This window comes from Opisthocomus hoazin, chromosome 10 (genome assembly GCF_030867145.1).
Source record: "Opisthocomus hoazin isolate bOpiHoa1 chromosome 10, bOpiHoa1.hap1, whole genome shotgun sequence".
NCBI classification, from domain to species: Eukaryota; Metazoa; Chordata; class Aves; order Opisthocomiformes; family Opisthocomidae; genus Opisthocomus; species Opisthocomus hoazin.
The window spans coordinates 10,644,113-10,669,924 of record NC_134423.1 but is presented as its reverse complement, the minus strand read 5'-3'; the positions used below and the strand labels follow the sequence as shown (position 1 = coordinate 10,669,924).

The window sequence follows — 25,812 nt, the reverse complement described above, 5'->3', positions numbered from 1 at the left end:
TGTACATAAACTTCCACATATGGAACATTTTAAAAATCTCCCAACTGCAGCAAGAGAAGTGGAAAGAAATAACTTCAGCCATCAGCAATGCCTTAATAGCATCAGAATCTCAGCATTGACATGGACAATAGACTAGTGCTCCAAAGGTCTCTCTGAGTAACATTGATAACACCGCTTTCCATCAAGAATGTTTTAAATCACTGATCTTTCTCCAGAGATGTTAAGATTGTGGGTGTATTTTCTGGGTTTGCGTCACAGGGCAGGACAGAAGCTAAACACAAAAGGAGAGCAAACTCTTCATGAATTACTCAATGGGTAGATTCCCTAAGCCCTTGGTCATCAAAGCTGCTGTATATTTCAGTGATGCTGTCTGTCTCAGCCCAGCCTGAGATGCCAAAATTTCTCAGTGCATTGAAAAAGGTGGCAGGTCCCTTGATCTCTCTGATGGAGGTAAAGAAGTCCTGCCATTTTTTGTGCATGTGCAACACAAAGGTGAGGAGATGGAATGAATGGGACACAAGCAGACAGAGGTATTTCCAAGCCATGGTTTGGAGGCAGACTAGCTGTATGTCTTTCAGCCTGCGAAAGGGCTCTGCAGGCTCACAGGGTTCTTGGGGAAGGGTCTTAGGCACCGGGTGCTGGAGGAGAGAGGACCTCTGCACTGCCCCACTGTAGCTATTCCAATCTGCAGTTTCGGTAAGACCACTTGATTTCCAATTGCACCTTTATCTCTCAGCAGTGGCAGCTACTTAAGGCACAAAAGATTCAGCACTTCGAATACTTTCTGTGAACTCATCAGACCTATGATGAAATTAGTCCACCAGCTCCACCTGAACATCTTGTGAAGATTAACATTGAGATTCATATCTACAGGGCTTTGGAGAAATCTGTCATTCAGTCAGTCACTTAGACTGTCACCTCCTTTCTGCTGAAGCAACTGAACTGCCTCTCCCAGCGAGCAGCTGGCTCATGCAGGAGACTGTGGTGTTGCCTGCTGCAGAAACCATTTTGAGCCTCACCACCTTCCTCGCTAGTTGCAGTGTGTAACCATACAGCAAATTCTAACAGCAAATCATACTCAAGCTTGTAAAACAGATTAGCTGCCAGATTCCTCTTTGTTTTGAGAACATAGCAAAAAACCTGAGTGCCTGCCACAGGTCATGTCAGCAGAGCATCACTGGCAGGCCCTCAGATGGAGACACAGTGAGAGATACAAGACAAAATCCCTGGTTTCAGAACTTCACTCTGATTTAGCAGAGTGCAGCAAGAGTCAAGTAAGAGTGAACTAAAATTTGAAGAATTCTGGGGTTTTTTTGCTTCTGATTGAAACTGGCCTCATGTTCTGGGAGGCAATGTGGAGAATGTTGAAAATGAAGAAATTAGCAGAAAGTACTACGACATCTATTCCCACCTATTCCTCCATTATCAATAACATCATTTTTTTCCCCACCCACCTCAGCCAGCCAGCGAGCCAGCCATCTGCAATATCAAAGAGAACACCTTAGGCTGTTCCACTTCTGACATGGCAGCGTTCAGACAGCAGATATTTTAACAGGATTCATGGACTTTGGATTCTGCAGCCATGTGGGATTTGGAGCGTCCTGTCAGCAGAACTAGATCTCTTAGCACTCAGAGTGCAAAAACCGATCCCTCAAACTAAAGCAGCCCTAGCTCTCCAGGGCACACAGCACGCAGGACAGCTCTGTTCCCACACTGTAGTAGCTGGTGGTACAGATACATGTGAACTGAACAATTCGACGCAATATCATATTTCTGGCTAAGACTTTTTTTTTCATATTTTGGGTTTCCCACAGTGGATTATTTCGAATCCAACTTCACTGCCTGCTCTGTTTACTGGTTAGGATGTTTGTTTTTCCTAGAGAAAAGATAAACAATAAATGTTTTATGAAAGCAGCTTAAGAACAAAGTATGGAAAATCAAAGGAAAATCCTAAAATGAACTCTTCGTGCCCTAGGGCAGAGAATGTGGCTGCTGTATCCTAGTGTTCCGCTCACAGGGAAGTTTTGTTTTTGTGAAATGTTACACATGTGCCAAGCTGCTGCAGATATCTGAGTAACTCTTTCTTTGTCTTGCTGCAGCAGCTAGTTATCAGTGCGGTCAGAGCAGTGCACAGCATGGTCCCAAGCCTGCAGGCACACAGGCTGGGAGTCGGTTGCCTAATCACAGCCATCTATGTTGTGATGCCCTCAGGTTTTGTCCCTGGTCTGCTGCTGCCTCTCCAAAAGAAGGCACAGATCTCTTGGGTGCATGGGACATCTAAAATAGCTGTAGACACTTAACGTTTAGGCAACTGAATGCTCACTTGTACTCTGTCCATTCAACCAGCACAACTGTTTAGGCAACTGCAAGACAAAGCCTTTAGATTTCAGAGAGGGAGACTTGTATCTGTATTCTGCTAGCCTTGTGTGGAGAAATACTCTTAAACATAAATAGTAGCACAATAAATCCACAAACAAGAGTTCCCTAATGCATTCACTTATATGGTCAGCAAGTTCTTAGCAACAAAGCCTGAAAGTCATTTGGCCATCCCCACTGAGCACTGGCAGACCTCAGAAGTCTAGCTTCTTGTGCACGGAGACTTGCAAGGCAGCAGACGTGCAGTGGGTGGTTATGCACACAGTGGTCAACCAGCTGCCATCCAGATAGACAGGAGCTATGTCTGTCACCATTCTATGCTTGTAACCACTGAATGCTTGCAGGTCAAGTGACAAAGTGCTAACTACAACACAGCAGCATGAGGGGAAGGAAGTTTCTGCTCGCTCACTGATACACAGAACTGTGAGCCAGGCTCTGTCCCTGGCTCCACTGCTTCTTCCATTGCAGGCCTGATGAAAAGCCCTAGTGAAACAGAGAGTGTCTCTTTGATTTGAATCAGGAAGGCAATATCCATAAAATCCCTGGGCCACTTTCCAGATATCCACATGCTATCAAGGGATCAACAAACCATTTATGTAACCTTTAGGTGCTCCATTGTCCTGGCACCTTTGCCCATAGACATCCCTCTCTCTGATGTGCAGAGGGTGGCTGCCTGAAGCTTTCAGGATTCTATTCTGCTAAGCAACTGTTTAACACTCAGATATTGTGAGACTAAGTTTTTGTGGATGCCAGCTATAGTAACTCTACTCTGCTTCCATCACCTCATCTGAGGAGGGGTGAAATCATTATTTTTTACACAAAAAGTACATAAAACTCTCTCTGTTGGCCACCCTGGCATTGTTCAACTTCCACGTTCCCAAAGGAGCTCCATCTCAGCAAAGAAAAGAAAGGCAGGAGACAACTGCAGGGCTTTTGGCCAGTAAAATCATTCCAAATCCTTGTGTGCCTAGATTTGAAGAGCTTTTAAATCCAGGAGGCCTGACAACATGCAATTTGGCCTTTGCACTGCTTCAACAATGAGCCATAAAACTAACACTCTGGATCAATTCTAGCCTCTGTTCATATGAATTTACTCATGCGCCAGTAACTCTAATGTAACTCCATGAACGTCGATGACGTGGTGAAGCTTCCACACTGAAATCACTAAAGAAATGAATTTCTGCCATGCCAGGCTGCAAATGAAGCTTAGGGGAACAGTTTCAATCCTGGAAGAAGAAAGTTCCCAGCTGTGCAGGGCAGCTTGTATCTCAAAAGCCTGTTTTTAATCGTAACTTCTACAATTCAGTTACACAGCTCATGCTTTACTACCTGGATAGTAGTTGCCAACTGGATGGAAACCTGACTTGGTATTTTCCAGTTGACGGTAAAGCTTTCTGAAGGATATTTCCTTGAGCAGCACAACAGCTTAGCATGAGCTTTCCTAGATATGAAACACAGAAATCACTGCTTCCATTAAATGCACTCACTTGCTCTAGAGAATGTGAGGTTCCTAACAGTACCTTGCTGAACCCTCACAACCCGTGCATCAGGGCTGCTTCAGACACAGGCAGAAAAGGTAATTGCCAAGAGTAGCATTTTTCTGGAATGGCAAAGCAGCCCTGCTACCTACCGGCTTTGGCTTTACTACTTGTCTCATCAGCCTGTACCAGTCAGCGCATCCACCACCCACCTTCGGGAGGTGGAGGCAAAGCTCTCCACAGTGTTGGTGGGCTCCTGCTGCTGTAGGGATATGGCATGTGACAGCACGTCCTGCAACACACCACTATGTACTGCTCAGCCTTGATGTGGCAAGACACAGTTTTGTCTGCAGCACTGAGGAGCTCTAAGCTAGCTCAGCCTGGCACTTTTTATAGAGTCCCTTTGGCACAGCTGACTGCACAAGCAGGTCCAGATACTCCTGAAGGGGAATTTGTTTGGAAAAAAACACCCAACCATTTTAATTTGAATCTTAAAAGAAGACAGAAAATAAAGATAGATGACTGTCATTCCTCCTCATGGTTTCATCCTTACCAGGGGGTAGCTACAGCTGTAACCAAACCACAATGAACTAATTTCAGCCCATGCTTCAATGTGAGCTGACATGTAGTGCATTTAATTGGTAGCAACTGAACCAAGGTCTTGGAAACAGGGTTTGGCTTAAGGCTAGAGTGTGGAAAGAAAAGATCTCCCTTTTCAGCTGCACTATTGTATCTTTAGTGCTGATGGCAGAGAGAGTGTGACCTGCCAGAGCAGAGGAGACATCCTATATTTCTCTCCTGTTATGCTGCTGTGGCTCACACTGAAGTATGTAGAACGCGTGGCTGATTTCTCCACAGCAGTATGACAATCCTGTCAAAGGGGACTTCTCTGCATAGCCCTGCGAGCGATGAAGAGACAAAGTAATCTGCTTCCCATGGCTGTTCCAAGACAATGAAGATTTGGACCTATTTTCCCATACTGAATATTGGGCACAGCCCCGTGAACAGGGCATATACTCCACTAACACTGAAACTCTTAAAAATCTTCTATGACTGGGTGACATGAAGCAGATAAATTATTCTTGCAAAGCTGAAAGTTGGTCAGATAAGCTTGGATATTGCACTGAAATAAGTAGTGCTCCTAGTCTCAATTTCCAGGTATTTCCAAGGCTGAAGCACAGAAGAGTTTCTGGTTCATTAGAGGAATGCCTGTTCAGCTTGAATCTAATACTTGTTAGTGCTGTGGCCAGAACTCTGAGCCAGAATAAATACATTAAATTTGGTGATTCTTTCATTCCTGAACTATGCCCTTGCTTTGTGAAATACTTAGTTGTTCAACGAATGACATACTGAGTCACCAGAAGTGAGAGCTGTAACACTGAGGGGGAGTGATGCCATCCGAAGTTCTCTCTGTCGCAGGTGAGAAGGTAGGAGAAAAGCAGCTTTCCTCAGCTTTATCTTTTTATGGCCCAAACAAGCCAAGTCTGTCAGATTCTGCTGGCTCTCTGATCAGGCCCGAGGTGCTTGGGTGTCATGACAACAAGTATTAGTCATGATCACACTGTTATTTGTCCTGTAGATACAGCTGGGTTGTGTACTTGGATCACAAGCGTCTCAACAGGGAAAGTTTGGGCATTCTTCAGAGACGCAGCAGGAAAGAGGGTAAAGATCTCTCCTTGTCTTGTCTGGTTCTGCTGAACCACAGTCCTGGCAAGCCCAGGATACAGGAATTGTTCCTCAACAACTCTCCCAAGGAGGCAGAACAGAAAGAAGGAAAAAGGCAGAGCTCTGGGTTTGGGAGAGCAGCCTGCAGCTCCGCAGAACACCCTGCACTTACTTGCCCTCCTGCTCTTTGTGTTGCCCTGGGAGGTGTTCTCTGACAGCACAGTGCTAGCCAACAGCAGTGAAACTCCACACTGACTTCAACAGGGGGTAAAAGGTGTTTCAGTCCTAACCAAAGCACTGCTGGGTTTTCTGTTAAAAACACCCCAAAACAGCTGTGAGTTATGCCCAATAAGTTTAATAATTGATGAAACCATAGCAGGTGACAACTACAAAATACAAAGCAGACACGAAAAATAATGGCATAACAGTGGGAAGAAATAGGTCTGCGATGAAAAATGAAAGCAAAATACACGTAACAGAGGATATGTGTTCAGATATAACACCCACGGTCACATACAACACCGCATTAGTAACAGCACACACAGATACTCATTACACTGGGGATTTTCACAGTTCTCCACTTCATCCCAGATGACAAGTAAATTGATGTTTTTACTCTCTTACATAAATTCTTGTGCACACAACATCATCAGCACCAAAGGTCTGGAAAAGAAATAGAAAACAATCAGAAGAGATGGAACCAGCAAACATTTAACACTTTTTTAATGTTATCTTTACTATAGTAGCTAGTTCTACAGCAGAAATACATTTTCCTATGTCTTTTGACAGATGAGAGTAAAGAAAGGAGTCATTCTGGAAGAGGAATGCAGTGTAAGTGACCTTTTTTCCAAGGCACGATGAATTTTGTCAAAATGATAAATGACACAGAAATTCCCCTTTTCTATAGTTTCTTGGCATGCAATTATAAATAAACATGAAAAAACAAAGAGAATTTGGAATGTACTGTTGTTATATTTAGAAAGATTTGCAGCACTTTGAACTGGAAATGCTGGGGGTGGAATTCAGATGGCATGTTCAAAAGGTATTCTATGGTATCTGCAGATATAAATCTGAGGAGTTGCAATGAAGTCAGTGGAACAACGCTGAAGACCAGGAGAATGTATACCTATAACCTGTAAATGTAATGCAGCTGCAAGATGCTGACGCACCATGCTAGGATACCAAACCCCCCTCTCCCAAGCTGTAATGTGGGCAGTGTCAATCACAGCCTTCCTTCAGGATACTCTAACCTTCACCAGTGAATTTTTAAACTATTATAAGGGTCTGAAATGAGGGCACATAATGTTGTAGAGATCAAATTCATTTCACATGACTAAACACCTGTGAGATCTCACAAAAGTTTGATCACTACACATCAGAAAGTCACTGACTTACTACAGGCTATGTCCCATTATCATCCCATCTCTTACACCACATTCAGCACCTCAGAGCAGCCAGGCTTGCCAGATGCTTAGAGCTGGTGTCATATGCTGTTACACTATTGACTGAAACTGAGTTTCAGACATGCATCGGAAAACCTGCGGTTTTTAAATCGCTCTGTAGTGCTGCACTTACACTTAGGCAGGACAGTGATTGTGGCAGCTGTCTGAGAAAGCGACCTAATCCCTAGAGCGTTTGTATGTCAGTTCAGGTGTGGCAGGCTAAAATCTAAGCAAGCAATTAAACATGGAGGAAATAATGGGTGCAAGAGTGAGGAAATACCAACTGCAAAAAAATTCACGTTCAGCTACACTGACAGACAGATTCAATCTCACCATTAACAAGTTGCGAGGTGGGATGTTTGGCTGTAATAACTGCCAAGGTCTCACTGAAAAGTATAATTAAGACCTACCCCAGTGTGCTATGAAAATTCAGCTGGACTTTATTTGTTTTAATGCTTTCTATGCCTGTTTTAGCCAACACCTCTTTGAAAGCAGTTGGCTTTAAAACCGTCTCTGGCTTATATTTTGTTCACTTTATTGAGGAGAAAGGTCTGTAAGTACTTTGGAGATATAGGCTTTGTTTTTATGCATATAAAGAGCTTATCATACCAATCTTATATACATTTTTAGCTTGTACACGAAAATGTCTGAAAATTAATGTTAAAGGACGCAGATTGTTCTCTGTTGCCTACAGCACCAGCTGCAAATACCCTTACTATGGCTTCGTTCAACATTTTCAAAATTATACACAAAGGCAAATTATTTCAGCAGGAGCTTTGCCAGAGAAAGCAAGTCAGAGTCAAGACCATCCAGGGCTTGAGGCTGTCTGTGGAGACTGGAAGGTCACTGTGACAGTGGTTGCCTTTCTAGGGCACATTCAGGCACTGCTAAGCACAGTGAAGTTTGAGCCTCCTGCTGCTATTTCAACACAAATCACAGATGATAGTAAAACAGTCTTTGTGTAGTGTTCTTCACGAGCTGGCACGGCCCCAGTCTGACAGTTGGAACTGCACAGCTACGCAGCCACATCTTGTGATGTCAGCGGGTGCCACATCAGCCAGTCCTAATGAGAAAGGCTGCAGCAGCAGTTTGCCAAAACTCTTGTAACCTCCCTAGTAAATTAATGTCCATTCTTTCAGGAAAATGAAGAGACAAACTCCTCCGCCTAAACCTGTGCAGCAGCAGTTATTCTCACAACAGGTCAGCAGTTGTATTGAGAGGGAACACTGCAGGGAACAGTAGATTGAAATAGATGTGATCCGTACTGCAAGTCTCTCCTAGGGTGCCACTGCAGGGCTGAGTGTCTGAAGTTCTAGTGTCCAGCTCTGAGACTGCGCTTCTGGGCAGAGCTTGCTCCTGTGACATCAGTGTAGCCTGACTGGCAGCTTCCTTGCAAGACCCACAGAAGGGAGCGCGAAAATTAAGATAAAAATTTGTGGTGGAAGAAAAAAGAAATAGTAACTTTCTGGGAAAGCTCAGTAGTATGGGTGCATCCCGAATGCATTGCAGAGGCAGCAAGTCCACTTGGTATGCACACAGACCGACTGCTGTGCAGAGTCACAGCTCGACACACTTGTGACAAAGCACAATGGAGGTTTGTTTTGTACTTCCAACATCCAACATCTTTATGATCTAGATTATATAGAGATAAAATTCATGCCAAGCCCAATTACAATTACTCTGTAGTATCATGTAGCCACTGGGCACTTCTCAAACAGTCAGGCATCCTTTCCTTGAAGACCCAGCTTAGGTTATGTGGCCTCTGACCTGCTTCAGAAATAAGCTGTGATTTTTAGCACTTAGATTTTATGCCTTACACCTATTCAGATGATTAGTGACCCAATTCCATACTGAAGCACACAAATAAATGGCTTTGATTGTCATGATTGTGTACATGGTTTAAATGTGGACCTACGTAAAAGGTGTGTCCCTATCTTACTGTAACTGACTACCATTGTTGATAAAACTCCACTAAATGTTGCTAAACAAAGCAGAGGGGAATGTGTTCAAACTTGCTGCATTCCTTTTCTTGTGGTTACTCACAGAAACATCTAATGTACAGCTGGGCCCAAGCTCAGGGGAAGGGCCAAATCAAAAGGCTGTTACTCCTCTATCCTTCACACTTAAATCCTTGTATTCAGGGGTAGGATGAAGCACTTTAGTGTCTATGGTTCTAATTCTAGACTGGAAAGAAGTGATAGTGTCTGTCAGAACAAGCAGACTCTAAAGATTTCCATGACCCAAAGGAGTAGAACATCCTAATAAAGAGAACAAGCAATCCTGGCTATCGTTTCACCAGAGCAACTAAAAAAAAGTGCAATGCTACCAAACTGTGATTCAGATCTAGAGGAGAAGATGCAGGATTTTCAAACACCACCTTCTCATCAGCTTACAAAGGTTCCACTTACCTTACAAAATGCTACAAGGCAAGGCTTCTATCTAAACTTAAAACAGGATTTTAAATGTGCAAGGACTGCAAATTGCAGAAGTGTTTTCTTCACTTAGCTTGTTATAATCTGTACTTTAGAGTCCAAAAGCACACTGAAAACAAAGCCCTGCACAGGGGCGTAATCCAATAAATTGACCTCTCCCAGTTCACTCAAAATCTGATGACCACTGACATCATTAGAGATTAAAAGAGAATTACAGGGCAGTAATATATTACTGTATGAGTAAATCTGCTTTCTGAAGGCCTTCTTTATAAACATTTGCTGAGGAGCCTTTGTGATAAGTGGAGCAGACAGCAGAATTAGGAAGACTGTCATTGAACCAATCACCTGGGAAAGATCACTTCTGCCAGTGCATGCAAAAATCCCCTGTTATCTGCTCATGACTGACCACCCTGCAGAGGTAACTTGCAAAAGGAAGACAGAATACATCAGAAAAAACATGAAGAAGAGAAGATATTACTTAAATGAATCCTCAGAAAAGGCTTTGTACACATGCAAACTTTCATGTTATCCAAAATAAAGACATAAATCTTCACAATGAAGGCATATTGTGTATTTCCTTTCCCATCCAACTCCCATAATCTTTTATGAAAGAGGTTGATCATTGTGGGGCCGTAGTCTCAGAAGGTGCAGCCCCCACTTTCAAGCTTGGGTATTAATAGCAAATCTCCCAACATACAACCTCACTTGTTGCAGGATATCAATCGACAAGATCATGCAAAATCAGGTCATTTATCAAAATACCTAAATGTTCATATCTGTGTTTGAGAACTGCTATATCACACAGTTCCCTCAGTCATGCAGCAAAAAAATGACAGAGGCAAAAATACGAGACAATGGTATCTCCCAGTAGCAGAAGTCAGTAGACAGCAAACGTCTAAGCTACAACTGATATTGTAAGAGGCTGTATACAGGATCAGATGCATGCAAGGTGCAAATGGCTTTGGCTTCTGTTCCTGCTTATCTGCTTGTAATGTGACCCAGGCCAGGCTGTACTAGTGAGCAGGGGCTGCAGATCCCTAAGCCCCCTTGTAAATCTGTTTGCGGCAAATAGTAATTAAAAGCATTAGGTCCATGCAACACATATGTATGCATTATACGCTACTGAAATTTTATCAAGACTGCTTTAATGTGATCAGCAGCAAAACCCCCCACTCACTCCACTATGAGTGAGTCTCCTTTTGAAAACTGATTTTAATTAAGATCACTCTCCAAAAACTATAGAAAAGTTAAACACTTAGGTAGTTTAACATTGTTCGATACAAGGCTTATGCACATCACACATCTCAGCAGTCAGCTGCCAAGTATCTTTCCAAATCTGCACTGACCCTTCACACCTACTATGTTTAATTCTAGAAGCCAGCAATATAATTTAAAAAATGTTCACTCACTCATCTAGGCTCCACAGTTCACCAGTCTTAATCAACTATGGCATGATTTTTCTGGGGAGGGAATGTAGAATAGAAACCATGCTTGAACCCCCCCTAATGTTCTGATCTTTGACCCTTGCTGTAATTGATTCTGAGAACCCCTGTGTGATACGTGAACTGTGTAAAATGTGGTCTGAGGCTGTTTTCAAAGCCCCTCTTCAGTAATCATCCACTTTAAAATGTTTGTGTGTTATAGATTAAACTAAAACCTACAGAGGCATGAGCAGCCATGAAAGCAGCAATGCAAATAAAGTTTGAATATAAATGTTTCTCATTTGAATAGCTGACATCTGGAAGCAGCATCCTTTAACTTTATAAAGAGCAGACCTTTTGTTTTTCTGACTTACACAAGTGATTGATAGCTCATTAATGTCCCTGACAAAATCACACAGCAACAGAAAAAACATTACAGAGGGAAGAAAAAGCATATCAGAATAGACTTAACCCCAGATCTTAATTTTCACATAAGTAAATACATATTTTTGTGTTTTATTCTGATATTGATTGCTCAAGTGCTAATCCAAGTATAGTTTATGAATGTGGAGTTGTAAATACAGATATTCTGACTCTCTGTATACATTACAGTCTTCAAGTACAATACAATTTAACCTAAAGATACAGTCAAGACAAACAAATGTGGACTTTGATGGGGATCTATCCTTTTCACCCACCCTTGGTTGCATATTCAATGTAATTTTTTTCTCTACATTGTTCAGTACTTCTCAAAATGCAGCACTGAAATCCCACCAAGCACATCAGATGAGACTAGAGTAAACAGCACTGATGAAAGTAGTTGCAATGTTTTAACACAGCCACTGCACCTTTTTTATGAAGCAGAGCTTGATCCTTTGTCCCTTACTCAGCTGGAAGGACTCATTTTCTAACAGGACTTTAGACTTACGTCTGCCATTGTATGAGCCAAATACTATTTATGCTACTAATAAGAGTAATCTCATTCTCCATGCTGCAAGGAGCTAAGGAGAACTAAAGGCAAACTTAACTGGCACCTTAAGGTAAAGAAAACCTTTGCTAACTAAATAGTTTGTTCCCAGCATCTGTGTACCAGAGGACATGATGTGACATGGAAGACCATCATATTGCTCCAAGGGAACATCTTTGTAGAACATAAGGAATTCTTCTGCCCGGATGCAAGAAAGATTGATAATTATACAGTAATATGGTTTCTATTTTAGCTCTGTGGAGTCATGACAATTCAACACTGATTTTTTTTTTATTATATGTGATAATAAATGCATTTTATTTAACATGCTGTGCTGGGGAGAAAAATACATCATTCCACAAGGAAAATGTCATAATCTAATGGACCCCCTAAGCAATGCAGCATATTAGATCAAAATTATGTGGCAAAGCTCCAACATTTACGCAGCCAGTATTAGCAGAACAAAACTCATTCCTTACCCCCTGCCTGTTGCCCCAAGCCTTTTTTCCGTTCATGCCTCAGTCTAACACAGTTTACATTTCTTCTTGCAACTTTTTCCAAATGGAGTATGAGTTTTCTTGATTTCTTCTGCAAATGCATGTAATAGCTAAGGAGACTCAAGACTTCTTCAAAGATTTCTTTGGATAGAGAAAGAGCAGCAGAGACTGTAAGAACAACTATCAGCCTTATGGAGTCCCTAAACTGCTACATCACAGGCTCTGCCCCATAAAAGAAAGCTTCCCAGCTGCAGACCTCTAGAAGTTCACAAGAATGTGGTTTCCTTCTGCTTATTTAAGGCACTCGGCCAGAATGGAAATAGGCAAAGCTTACTGAAGCACATCAGAAAGAGTAAAGGAACAGAAAATGTTTCTTAGGTAAGCAGGGAGGTTTGAGAAATGTGAAGATGCAAACTGTTAAATGTTGGAAGTGATATGGGCAGCAAAACTGACTGAGAATGAATTTCAGGTCCTAAAGAACCCTAACAAAGGTGGGAGGATGGCAGAAGAAAGAAAGGAGAAGACAAAGAAAGATATCCTCTTCTCACTGCGATCTTAGCTTTGAAGAAGTAGATGTAAGTGGGGGTTTGCAGTCTCAGATCCACGGAAAATTTCCAAGCATAAGATAAAATAATCTAAGTTGAATCCTTCTTTACTAGAGGGATGAAAATCCCAAACATAGCTGAGAGGCAAGAGATCGAGAGGGATGACAGGATCTTCTCACTAAGAGCTCCTATTCCTACTTTGCTCCCTGTTGTAGCTGAGGAACACACCTCAGCCAATCCTTTCAGGTAGTTTAGCTTTTGAAGCCCAAATAATGGTCTGAGGGGAATATTCTGGGGTTCTAAAATTAGGGGCCACAGACAAGAAAATGTAGCTTCCCTTACCCTCTTCTGTCTTCCTCCAAACAGCAGAACCCTTTGCTGCCTCCCAAAAGTGTTAATTTTGGCCATCTTCTCCAAAGGACCAGAGACCTCACACTTACCACTTTCACTCTTAGAAACACCTCACTGCTGAGCTTTACAGTGTCAGAAGATTTTGAACATGTTGACCACATATTTAAAAGATTTGTACATTCAAGTCCCATCAAATGTCATGAAGGGCTTGAAAATCTTTGTCCTGAGGACCAAGTAATGTCCTAACAGTTAATAAAGCAAAAGAGGCCATTATGCTCCAGAAAAGAGGTAGGAGAATGGAACTGCATATCAGTAAGTAAAAGACAGAGAGAATGAACTGGATCACTTCGAAGCAAACGCTATGTTTTCATAGTGGCCACGGTAAAATCGTACATTGCAACCAGCGAACAGTCGCACCTTACAGGAGAGGGGAAGGTGATCAGTCTGGGGAACCAGAAACCAGGAAAATGACTTGGGATCGTGATCAGCTGAGCATAAGTTCCCAAAGAAGATTTAACAAAGTCTTTGCGTATAAGTCAAAACAATTTCAGATGAGGGTAGGGGGATGAAGCCACCATTACATCAGGTGCTAATGTGATTGCTAGCAAAATACTATGTGCAGTTCTGGTGTTCAGAATTTAGAAAGGAAATCGATAAATTGGAGGGGGTTATAGAAACACTGAAGAATGACTGAAGAAAAGCTTGCTTTATACTGATAGGGCTCAAGGTCTTGCAATGATTTAGCTTAACAATGAGAAGGTTCTTCCAAGAGGCGGCTTGATCAGTGTTTTTAAGAGAAGGATTTGCAGTAACAAACTTTAAGCATATTGGTTAGGTTCTTTTACACACAGTATCTAATGACTGGAAGTTGAATCCAGATGTACATGGATTAAAAATAATGTGTGCATTTTAATGGCAAGGAAATTAACCAGTAAAACAGCTTATCAAAAGTTGTGATTGATTTCTTAGAAATATTTTACTAGGAAGGAGATTTTCCTAATTTATATCCTAATTTGAAAAATAATGAATTCAGAAAAGCTCAACTGACTATATTATCAAAGAAAAAAGATTAGATTGCTTTATAATCTTTGAATCGCTCTGGTTTCTTAACCAACCTCATTTTTCTTCCCCAGCTGGGTAAGTTCACATTGCTGATTGCAGAAGGCAATTGTATTATGACTGGCTTTCTTGCCTTGCTTGGAGCAGTTCACTTCATCTAACAGCTGCCTCAGTAGTCTGTTGCTTAAATAATAAACTACAGAAGTGCATTGTTAGAAAGTTAGAAAAATTATAGTTGAGAATATATTTGTCCACTGTGTTATATATAAAGATGTGAAGCAGAGATCAAAGTACTTTGCCTCCCAAGTTTTTTGATAATAAAAAGAATTTCAGTGGTTGAGACAAAAGAAATAATCCAGAATGGAAGTATTCATTCAATACAAACCAGTGTGATTTCACTAACAGCATACACCTCCTCATAAGGGCTGGGTGAACAGTTCCAAGATGTCTGGAACAATACTAACACCTTAAAAGCTTTTTGTTTATCCTTGGTTAGGTTTGTGTCCTGTTTTTTGTTTCAGATGCAATCTTAAAAACAGAGCTCCAGCTGCTTTGGAGAAACATTGGGGAGGCTGTTTGTTTTCTAAAGTGCAGAGGTTTAGCTAGTGTGATAGTCTGAAATAAAACCTCCGTGCTTTGATGTTTCCTTACCCATCACTCCAGCAGCATGTCTTCCATACCCAGACTGATGAGGCGTAACAGTCCAATCAACTGTTTATCTGGAATTCACTAGTAAGAACATGTGCAATAAAATGATTCTGAACTCAGGCTGAACTGTGCTACCTGTAACTCAGAGACACTGTGTCTTTATCCAGTTCTGGATATTGTTTCATTAATGTAGAGGGACTACCGAGGAAAGATTCAGTGAAAAGAATTCAACTGTAACAGAAATAAGTCTGATATAAATAAATAAACTGCACGATTAATGGCATAAATGGTGAGGCAGTTGCGGAGGGCTACTCAATGCCCAGAGTAACCCTGCTGCCATATGGAAGGTCACACAGGAGTGGGGCGATGCTGGCCAACAGCAAAGGTGAAAATCGGTGTATTTCTGAGAAACTCATGAAGGCAATTCTGAACTGGATTCAGAGATGATCACGGAATTGGGGAAGGTGGCAGAGATGGGGGAGGAATGATGTATTCTTAATAAACAGAATGAGATTAGAGCATGCCAACAACATGCCACATCTTTCTTGCTACACACCATGTGATTGTGTGTAAGAAGCAATGTATTATGCACATGCCTAAAAAAGAAGGTTCTCCAGAAATGAGGTCAAATGCATTGATCTCAATTTCACCAAAGAAAATCTGCAATACATCAAGCAAATTCTTTGGTGGTGGTGTTAATTTATAGAGCAGAAGTGACCCACCTGTGATTACTCTACCAGTAAAAGTACAGCAAAAGTTATAGCAATAAAATGCCGGTAAGAAACTGCATGTATCTTCATTTGTTCTTAGAAAAAAAAAAACTTGAAAAAAAGTGATGTATGAATTGTACTGTAGAGGATTATGAAAATGGTAGTTTTGCAGATGGATTTACATAAGGAACAACAGTAAGTCATACTACATGGTAACAAAAAACTATTAATACGGTGCATGCATTGTGTGGGTTCAAGGTTCTTACCAAAATCAGCTCATCATTAGCTAGTTCTCGAGTCCAATATGTTTTGGGGCCATCTCCCTCAATAAGAGTTTGCTTGCAATAGATCTTGTTTTCATCCTCCCAAGTGGCCAAACTCTGCAGGCAAGAAAACCATTAGGAATAACATTAATTATATTCCCCAGCAGCATGAGGCAGAGAGACAACAATAAGCAGTAGTGACAATAATTGCTGCAGTAAAGGAGCAACACATAGACAGATAAAGTGAAAAAGACATCAATGGGAAGTGGTGAAATCAAAATCACATTAATGACAAAGTAATTGTAAATGTGCCTTTTCAATGTAAATCCACATTTGTTTCCAAATTAAAAAGCCGCCCAGTTTTCACAAAATGCTTGATGTTGAAAAGTGTAATTTAGAAACATGTGATAATGTAGTGTCTACATTCCCAAGCATCTTCGTACACATGTGGTTTGATCTGACATGTTATTTAACACTACAGAGTCCCCTTAGTGTAAAAGCATCAGGAATCATATGTATCGTTTTGTGGTAATAAATAATGCAGTGTTTGTCACAACCTTTCATGTTGTATGGCACTGTGCCAAGTTAACTGTGTATTAAACACTTATTGTACCAACAAACTGGAATAAACCACAACTAAATCAAAGAAACTTTGTTAGAATTCTAGTGTTTGCGATATTACTTTTTTAAGGTTGTGGGTCTGGAGATTGAAAAACCCTTGGGCATTTTTCAAAGCATTTCAATGATGACTATGGAATCACTGAAAAATAAAACAAAACCCATACCACAGGATTTTTTTGAGCTTTCACAAACAGGCAAGCCCTGACTCTGTTGCTTTTCATTCTAGCACTGAACTATTATTCTACATTGCAATGGAACAGCTGTGCAGAAGGATACCCTGTAATGAATGTGCAAGTAATCGCTTTATAATTAGCACACGGGAGACATTCATTAGTCTGTGATTGCATATATATACACATGTGTGCACGCGTATGTATGCATAAATTCAAGTTAATGCTTCCCAGACTTTCCAAGGGAAAAAAACTTTACTTTGATTTAAAATTAGCTGTTTTCAAAACAATAGGTTTTTCAAGCCATCTCACGTGGCAGTTACAGAAGCTATGCCTTGCAGTACAACTACATATGACTCGCTCTTTGTCTGGATGAACAATGGATCAAGTTAGTTGGCAGAACAAAACCCTCCACCCCATAAAGTGTATCAAAATCTATCACCAGTCAGCAGTTTTGCCAGATATTGCAAATTACATTCTGAAGTATTATTTTATTATCTGTCGGTTTCTGCTCTGTGGCCACAGCTTGGTTATATACACACAGCAGTACAACTTATTCCTGAGAATGGACTATAAATAATTTCACAACACATGGAAAAAATTTACTACTTCACAGAACACATTTCTTTCAGATTTTTCCAACCTTCATAGCTTACAGCCGTAATTATTGGTTTTCCATCTGCAGCAATAAATCCTTCTCTAGAAAGCAGGTCACATTTATTGTATGTGCATTATTCTTGAAGACACTAAAATACTACTTTTGCTGAACAAGATAAATTAACAAAGCCAGCAACATTTCCTGAACAAACTGTTAAATATACGATAACTCATCCTACAGATCAAGTGAATGTTCTAAACGTTCACTGACTCCCAGAATCTGCCTCTCTTTTCCATAAATGTAAATTCACAGCAATTGCACTGGGAATTTTCAGTGGTGCAAATGGTCTCAGAAGCTGGCCCAAGAATTAGCAGAGATCATATTTTGGAAAGTAGATTATTTCACCATCACAGGTTACTTTTAAAACTGTATTCTCATTTGGGACTACATTCTGATACTCTTTATTCATGCTTCTTTTCTAAGTGTTTTATATATACTTGTAAGTGTGAAAGTAAAGTGCCTGAGGAAATAATAACTGACCCATGCCTTTGATAACTTTTTTCAAAAAACAGCTATGATCACAGCCCCGTTCTCCAATCCCCCGGATCCCATGTATCTACCCCAGTGAGCAGCTAGTGTCAGACGCTGCTGACTTAGAGCCCCCTCCAAGGCCACAGAAGTGGTTACAAAGGTGGAGAGGCAGGGGCTCACGCACAGAATCAAGTCCAGAACACTCCAGTGAACGCCCTCTAATGCACTTCTGCGCAAGGAGATGGTGTAATTACGGCTGGTATAACACTAGCTGAAAGTCTGTCTTACGCTGTTAAAGACTTATCTGAGCAGCAAACTGGAGACCTGCACTTGCAAGGGAATGAACGAGGATTTCAGCCCCAAACTACCCAACAGTCTGCGGTCCTGCTTGTGGAATTGGCTGATTCATTTCAGGACAAAGTTATGCCAGGTTTGTGCACTAAATCCTGACTCTTGAGGTCTCCCTTGCTCCACCATTCCCCATGTTCCCACCAGGGACAGAGGTTGGGGAGAGCATCCACTGCAGCTGAGCTCTCCAGGGGAGAGGGAAGCAAAAAGAGCTGCACAAAACCCTGCCAGCCAAGGAGGCAGCAATCAAGTACTCCAACTCTGCCTTTCAGACCTGCCATGCTCTGTTGCCTTCAGATTTCAGTTTTACCCTGTCTTGCAAGAGGGAGAATGTCGGACGAGGGACAGGAGGAGCGGCGACCACCAAGAACCCCCAAAGTGTATTTCCGGGAAGAAGAAGGTAGAAGGCACAATGTCCCTTCCTGGGGACACCGGCAACAGCAGATGTGTTTGGCCGATCTAGAAAGAACTTGGTTCCACACACACATGCACACACACACACACCAGCTCCCCTCCTACCCTGCACTTTCGTCCATCCACCGTCTCCTCCTCAAAGCTCTCCCCAATTTTGAAGTTGATCTCAGTGGTGCGGACAGTGGTGGAAGTTTTGATGTAGAACTGGTCCCCGTCCTGGCGGATCTCCACGTGGGGTTTGGAGGCGGCGGCCACCGCCACCTTCCTGAGCATGGCGTTGACACCTGGGCGAAGCGGGAAGAAGCAGAGCTTGCAGACCCTGGCCGTGCCGGGGCTGAGCCGGGCCAGTACCGGGCGGGCCGAGCGGCCGGGGCACGGCGCGCAGCCCTGCGGCGGGGACCCCCTCCCTCCGCTCCGCCGGGCAGCGCCGGGGCAGGGCAGGGCAGGGCAGCGCTGGCCGCTCGGCCCCGCACGGAGCTCTCCCCGGTGCCCGGCCCCGGCTGCAGCCCCCCCGGGTCCCTCCCCCGCGCCTCACCCAGCGCCTTGAGGAGCTCGTCGAAGTTCTCGCTGCTCCTCATCTTCCAGGTGCCGGCGAAGTTGGGCATGGCGCGGCGGCGGGCGGCGGGCGGCGGGCGGCGGGGACGCAGCGCTGCTGCTCGCTCTCTCGGCGCTGCGGCACCTTGTGAGCGGGGCGGGCGGCGGCGGCGGCGGGGAGCGCGGGGCACACCCACCGGCCCCCTCCTCTCCCCACCCCTCCCCCGGGGCCGGGGCCGGGGCCAGCGCTCCGGCCGCCCGGCCCCGCCAGCCCCCATCCATCAGTCGCTGCCCGCCCGCCCCGCAGCTGCTGCCTCCCCGCAAGGAGAGCCCGGCCGGCACCCGTCCCGCAGCCGGAGCGGGCAGCGAGGGCTCGGTGGAAGGCCCCCGGGGCAGGCAGGGAACCGCACCATCACTAAGGTGGAAAAGACCTCTAAGGTCATCAAGTCCAACCGCCAGCCCAACACCACCGTGCTTGCTAAACCACGTCCTCAGGTGCCACATCCACACGGTTTTTGAACCCCTTCAGGGATGGGGACCCCACCACTGCCCTGGGCAGCTTGGTCCAGGCAGGGAGGCAGAGGGCAAGCCAGGCAAGAGCAGCCTTGCCGGGCTGACGCTGGCCTGATGCCCACCACGGCTGGGCCGAGCCATACCCTCGGCCCCGAGCCCCCCGCATGCCAGCCAGCCCGACGACCTGGGGCCAACGGCTGCCCCTGTCCTGATCCCGGTCTGTGCTTTTGGGAAGGGAAAAGGACGAGGACATGTACACTGTCTGTAGCCTTCTCCAGCTCCCTCATGGCTCTGCGGCGCTTTCAGCAGTTGGACGGTACAGCTGCGGAACCGGGACGTATTCCTGCCACATCAGAAGGAGCAGTGCTCACTGCGGTCACAAGCTGTTGTGCACACGCACACCAAGCTATTTCGCACTCCTTTAACACCAGTGTGCTAAAGATTCGAGCGCCGCTCTGTGCCTCTCAGATGTTCCATGACCATTTCCATCCTCTTTGCTTTGAATCCCTCAGTTTCAGGTCAAAGATGCTAGACTAAAGCTAGACTACTAAAGCTCAGCATTGCAGCTGATTTATCCACATGATTAACGGGAACAGAATTTGACGGGTTACGGCATATGGAGTTTTTCTCCTGCTGTTGTGCATAAGGAAATACTCAAAACATTCAAAGGTCTGTGATTTCCCACTCAGAACAGAGCCAGACATATTTTAATTATAGGAAAACCATTGCCAAGCCAGCTTCATGGTACATTCACAACCATTCCTCACTCATTAGGCTCACTCTGTAAAATGAACAAGTTGGTTACTTGAGGTATGTATAAAATGTGTTCACTCATGGAAAATGGATAGACCTGGGAGTTACTTTAGCCATATGTTAGGCAGGATTCGCCAATTCCTGTATGCTGAAATTTGCTCTCATTTCTTATCCCAGGAAAGATTTTACCTGAGTAAGAACCATAGGGCAGAACCGAATATTTATCTGTTGATATTCACTCTTTTTGTACTGACTTTTTTTTTATTTCGTCTTTTCAGAAGGACACCCTGGAGATCTGTCATAGTTCTTTAAGTCAAATATTTTGATGGAAAATGTGGTTTTTTCCAGGAAATGAAAATTTTAGTGAGCAATATCTGTTTTCAATAACATGTTTTCTCTAAAAAAGAAAACAAAACAGCGCACAAAAATTTTTTCAGTTTTCAGTAAATGACAAAAGAATTAATCCCATCTGAAATACTTTAAGATTTCCAGTTGCCTCAAAAAACCTCCAAAACAAACAAACAAACACACACTTGGGGGAAGAAAAACAGAAAAAACAGACACACAAATCATTTCCCTATTGTAGGTAGGCTCCAGTCTTGCAAATAACAGGCTGCAGGCCCAACAAACCCACACCAAGTTTGTGTACTGCTATGAAACAGTGAAAAAAGCCCTGCTCGGTCCCTCAGTTTCAACCTCCCAATTGCACAACTGACAGCGTACTATCATGATCCAGCCTTGCTTCCAGAATCCTGCAGAATCTGTGCACATGGAGCCGCGTGGAAGTGACATGGCTCACTCTCTGCAGGACGAAGTCCTTAGCTACCTATGATAACACATATGTGCAGCATAAGCCAGAGTGGAAACACCTCTCTCTACTCCAGAAAATAAATTGGCCCAGAACATTTTAAGGAGGGACACTTTATCCTTTAACAGACCATTTCAGTTCCATAACTATTTTTTCATTTGCTGCACCACTGATATAAACAAGAACTATTCCAGTAGATGTTAGCTGTGAGAGTGTTTCTAAGACGTAGGACTTGTTTTCCAGGTGTTGGACCATGGCCATTGAGCTACTTCATGAAGACCAGGAGAGAGCCTGCAGAATACCTTTCATCTAGAACGTGCAGCGAGCTAGAAGGAACAAGTGCCTTTGGGCAACAAAGGCTCTATTCTGCAATGGCAGTACATTGAGCTATTCATCCTAAATACACAGATATCAAATTACATTTTTATTTACATGATAATCTTATCTAAAGACCATGAAGTACCGATCCACCTACAGAGTACAGTTTCTAAAACAAAAACCCAGATACATTCCAGGGTGCCTAACTGGCTCTGGCTGGCAATGTGTACATATTCACACCTTATCTACACACAGAGGCAGTTTCCTTCAATTACTGCATACTGCAGACTCACAACCCGTTTAGAATTAGACCTCAAAGTGCAACCACAGAAGGATTGTCCCTCTTTGAGACCAAGGGGCCACTGCTGCTGGCACAGGCTGAAGACAGGCACGTGCATTTCCAGAGCCAATGCCTTCCCTCTCACCCGTGTCTCTTCAGGTATACACAGTAGTTGAATCGATCGCCAACAGCCATTCTCTCCTTGCCCTTTGAGTTACATTTTTCTTTGTATCCTTCCTGTATGCTTCTTCCCTTTCCTTTTAAATCATTTAAGTTTTCCCTCTCTTTCTCAAAAATATGCCCGCATGACTCTCTGACTTTATTAATTAATCTAAAAGTCAGCAGGAGTTGAACTCCAAACTCTTAAGGAACCTAACTTCACTCCAGCTAAGGTTTAAAAGCAAAACAACTCACATTCTGGTTCCTTAAGACAGCTAAATCTCAGTGAGAAAAGTGGTCTTTTTGTTTCTCCATTTCATGTTTTACGAAAATATTGCTGATTGTAATCCCATTGCATCATGGAATACAAATCCCTACTTAAACGGATAAGGCAGCAGAGTGAGATGTAACTTAAATGGCAACAAATTTCACATGGCTTATGTACTAGTTACACCAATTAAATATGCATGTAATAAGGATATTAAAGTCAGTAAGAACTGAGTTTCTATTTTACAAGCTATGGTCATATCAATTAGCTCAACGCTATTAGCTTCATTTGCATGAGAAACTTTTCAGGGGAAAGGGAAGAAAAAGATAAGGAAGAAAATATGGAAAGAAGCTTAAAGGAAAGGAAAGCAGAGGTAGGATGCAAAAGCCATAGAAGAATATAGCATTGCTATAATAATAAAAATTAAGAGGGGACAGAACGTGAATTAGGATCGGTTTACTGCATGTCTTGGATCACTCAAATGAAGGACAGAAATAGTATTGCTGTGGCAGATCTGACTCAAATCTCTACTGTTACAAACTGAAGGTAGCTCTACTAAGATCAAAAAGCTATACTGATTTATATTAGCTGAGAATATTGCCGATGGACTTTAACCCTCTTCATAGATCCTTATCCTAGCACAGCAGTGACAGATGTTTATCAGGTCATGCTGAAATAACCCAGACTGAAACGCAATTTTACTTTTTTTTCAGTCTCCTTCTGTATGTAATTTCCCCATTAATGTTATGGAAAACAGTTTGATTTTCAGAACATCCCCTTCAGCATTTTTTCCCCTCGGCATTTATTTTATTTACCTGAATCCCCTAAGGCTGATCCTTCCCTGCAGATGGACCTAATTAATCTTTCCAACAGTGCCCCTAAGACAAAAGAAAGTAATATATGTACAGATGGGACCGGGGCACTCCATCATCCATCCAAATAAGTGACCAGTAATGTGACCAAAACTATCCCCTGGAGGTTATTGACTGACCACTGTGAAGTCACACAAGGCTCAGTGTAGACAATAAATTTTATTTACTAAGGTGGTACCCTAGAAAAAAAAAAGACTGGCTTAAAGGAGAATATAATAAATTATTTCTGACATGAATAAATTATACAACTGGAAGGCAAACTGCCATCGTAAATTTATCTGCCAAATTAATTTACAATGGACCTCTAGCATGACAATAGGTGAAATGTAATACAAATGTATGCAGAGTAAACAGCATTTCTGCAGTGTTGCCTTGTATCTTCCACTGCACTCTCATTAAACTGAAAGAGCACCCGCTATTCCCAAGCTAAAATGGTAGAGGGATTTCCAGTCCCAAGATATCGTTTTGGGTTTTGAGAGCTAACTAAGAGGAAAGCAAATTAATTCTTTCATTGGTAGAGGTGGACAGTAAAGTGTTTGCCAGTTTTACGTTCATTAAAAATAATAAATAGTAGCATCTTAATTCCTTCCCTATAATATTCCCTTTCAAGGGGAACTAATTGATCCACGTTCTCTTCCACAGTCAGGCTTTAAACTGGCCACCTGCTGTTTCCATCTTCTTTTCTGAACTGCTACAAGAATACAATAAAATTTAGAATTGTTTTCTTAACCAAAGTAAAATTTGCTGCTCTTACTCTGAAAACAAAGGCAGTTTGATTGTCTTTTCACATGGGCATTAATTCTGCTGACCGCTGAGCAATTTGATCCTGATCCAGCAACACGTAGAAGCAATGCTACTAACATAATAACTATGAATTGTGGTTTTGAGGTGCTCATGGATGTGTTTTCCTGGGCTGGTACCAGAATAAACCCACAAATATCAGCAGAGAGGAAAATCAAGATCACTCAGTCTCAGACTAATATTCTGTCTGTAATATGAATTAGTTTACATCACGGCTTTGGAAAACCACTTACAAACTGCTAAACAGTTGTGCAGAAGAGTCATGCTGAATAACCAACATAGATTGTTAGGAGCTGGACCTTTTAACGTACGTGCACAGAATTCAAGCATTGACTGAGCGTTAGGAACAGAAGTGACATTACCTTCCTTCCAAACTGTCCAGCTATTAGCAGCTGCCTTGAACAGTTCCTGTCTCCCAAAAGTCAGATTCTGCATGTGGCTTGGCAGCTGAACGGGAGTTATCAATCCTCAAGCCCCTTTGGTTCAGATACAGCAACCTGGCAGACAGTAACGGTTTGAAGCAACATTAACAATCTGCCAAGTTTAAACTACAGTCTTTTATGAACATGAAAAAAATCTATTTACGTGATTAAACGGAGCTTTATGTTTTATTGGGTAAAAGAATGTACTTTATAAAGAAAAAGAAAAAAAGAATTTATTGAAGGTCAGAGTCCATGGCAGCTGAGAAGGGCCTGGGAGTGAAAGTCATCCTCTGTGAAGAGTCTCATGACGTTTTAATGGATTTTTTGTGAATCTCTGAATCAATGATGGCTCTCTGAATGAAGAAGAACCTGCAGAATGCCAACAGATTTTTGACAAACTAGCAAATAAGATTCTAGCCTCCTTTTCTCTTTCCCCAGCTTATCCTTTACTGAAGGAAGCCAAATGAAACAGTCTATTCAGACCGATTCAACTAACTTTAGGGATGCTTCCCTTCAGCCAAGACAAAGAACAGCTCTTTAACCAGTAAAGTCCCTTGCACTTGCCCACAGGCAAGCTAAGGCAAGGACTAGGCTAGGAGAGCAGAGGATCTGAGGCTGGAGCTTCCTGGGCTCCCGACGTTGGGACACTGCTCTACATAAATGTCTAGGAAATAAAATCAAGCCATCTCCAAGCCAAATAAGCTTTCATAGGTATGTCCAACAGTCAGGAACGAAGTTACTGTTCCCTTGTCAGAGTCTTTTAAATAAATACCGCATACGCTGTATTTAATAGATGTCTCCAAATGTGCACTTGAGTCAGGCAAGGGGTAGAGATGTTGATAAAGCAGCTCTTAACATCCAGCCTTTCCTTTGAGCTATGTCTGGTAGTTTCCCTATGTGGTCACAACAAATAACTGAACAACGGTAGAAAAGTGAGAGCAGCACTCTGCATGTTACACGGCCTTGGTTTGATACTTCAGGTCATGACATTGCTGAAGTTTGGTTGTTAAATTGGAAACACTCCCCATAATCATTAATGCAGAAAAGTTGTTTCTTTTTCATGGAGGGGTTATCACAACATTAGAAATCAGTGATTTTCATAGAGGCTTTCAGGAACTCTGCAATTCTCATCTGCTTGAACAAAAGGCATTTATAATGCTGTAGCTGTCAATATAAAAGCAATCAAACTGTGTCAGCTCTTCTTTGAAGACAACACAGGTCTATTAAGATTTACTTACTCAGGCAGATGGACCAAGCTGATGCATGGATTACCTTAGGTATTGGAGACTCTTAAAGGATCTTCGTCTCCAGGGATAGAGGACCACGTTATTTTTTCCAAACGTCCAGAAGAAGAATGAGTGAATTCAATGGAATATATTCTCATTTAGGCCTGGACTGAAGTCCCAGCAGGGCCATGTCCTGAAGCTATAGAGGCCACACCATTTGCACAATCCCAGGTTTTACTCTGGTGCCCTGACCTTTGTGTATATGCTAAATTCAAAAGCTTTCCACTACATCTGGCAGACAAAAAGATGACGAAGAAAATTC

General features: G+C 42.6%; 1 protein-coding gene across 1 annotated transcript; it reads right to left on the bottom strand.

Moving 5' to 3' along the window:
* Positions 1–5,867: 5,867 nt before the first annotated feature.
* Positions 5,868–19,204, bottom strand: CRABP1 (cellular retinoic acid binding protein 1). The gene is made up of 4 exons (XM_075431830.1): positions 19,072–19,204; positions 18,642–18,820; positions 15,858–15,971; positions 5,868–6,182 (listed from the first exon to the last, which is right to left on the bottom strand). The coding sequence occupies exons 1-4, from the start codon at positions 19,139–19,141 to the stop codon at positions 6,132–6,134; spliced, it is 414 nt and encodes a 137-aa protein (XP_075287945.1). The 5' UTR covers positions 19,142–19,204; the 3' UTR covers positions 5,868–6,131.
* Positions 19,205–25,812: the final 6,608 nt, after the last annotated feature.

Excerpts from the sequence above, each read along its gene's own strand:
- CRABP1 (XM_075431830.1), bottom strand. The coding sequence starts at position 19,141 with ATGCCCAACTTCGCCGGCACCTGGAAGATGAGGAGCAGCGAGAACTTC. Across the intron at positions 18,821-19,071 it reads CGAGCTCCTCAAGGCGCTGG|GTGTCAACGCCATGCTCAGG; the intron begins GTGAGGCGCGGG and ends CGCTTCGCCCAG. Across the intron at positions 6,183-15,857 it reads CTAATGATGAGCTGATTTTG|ACCTTTGGTGCTGATGATGT; the intron begins GTAAGAACCTTG and ends TTTCTTTTCCAG.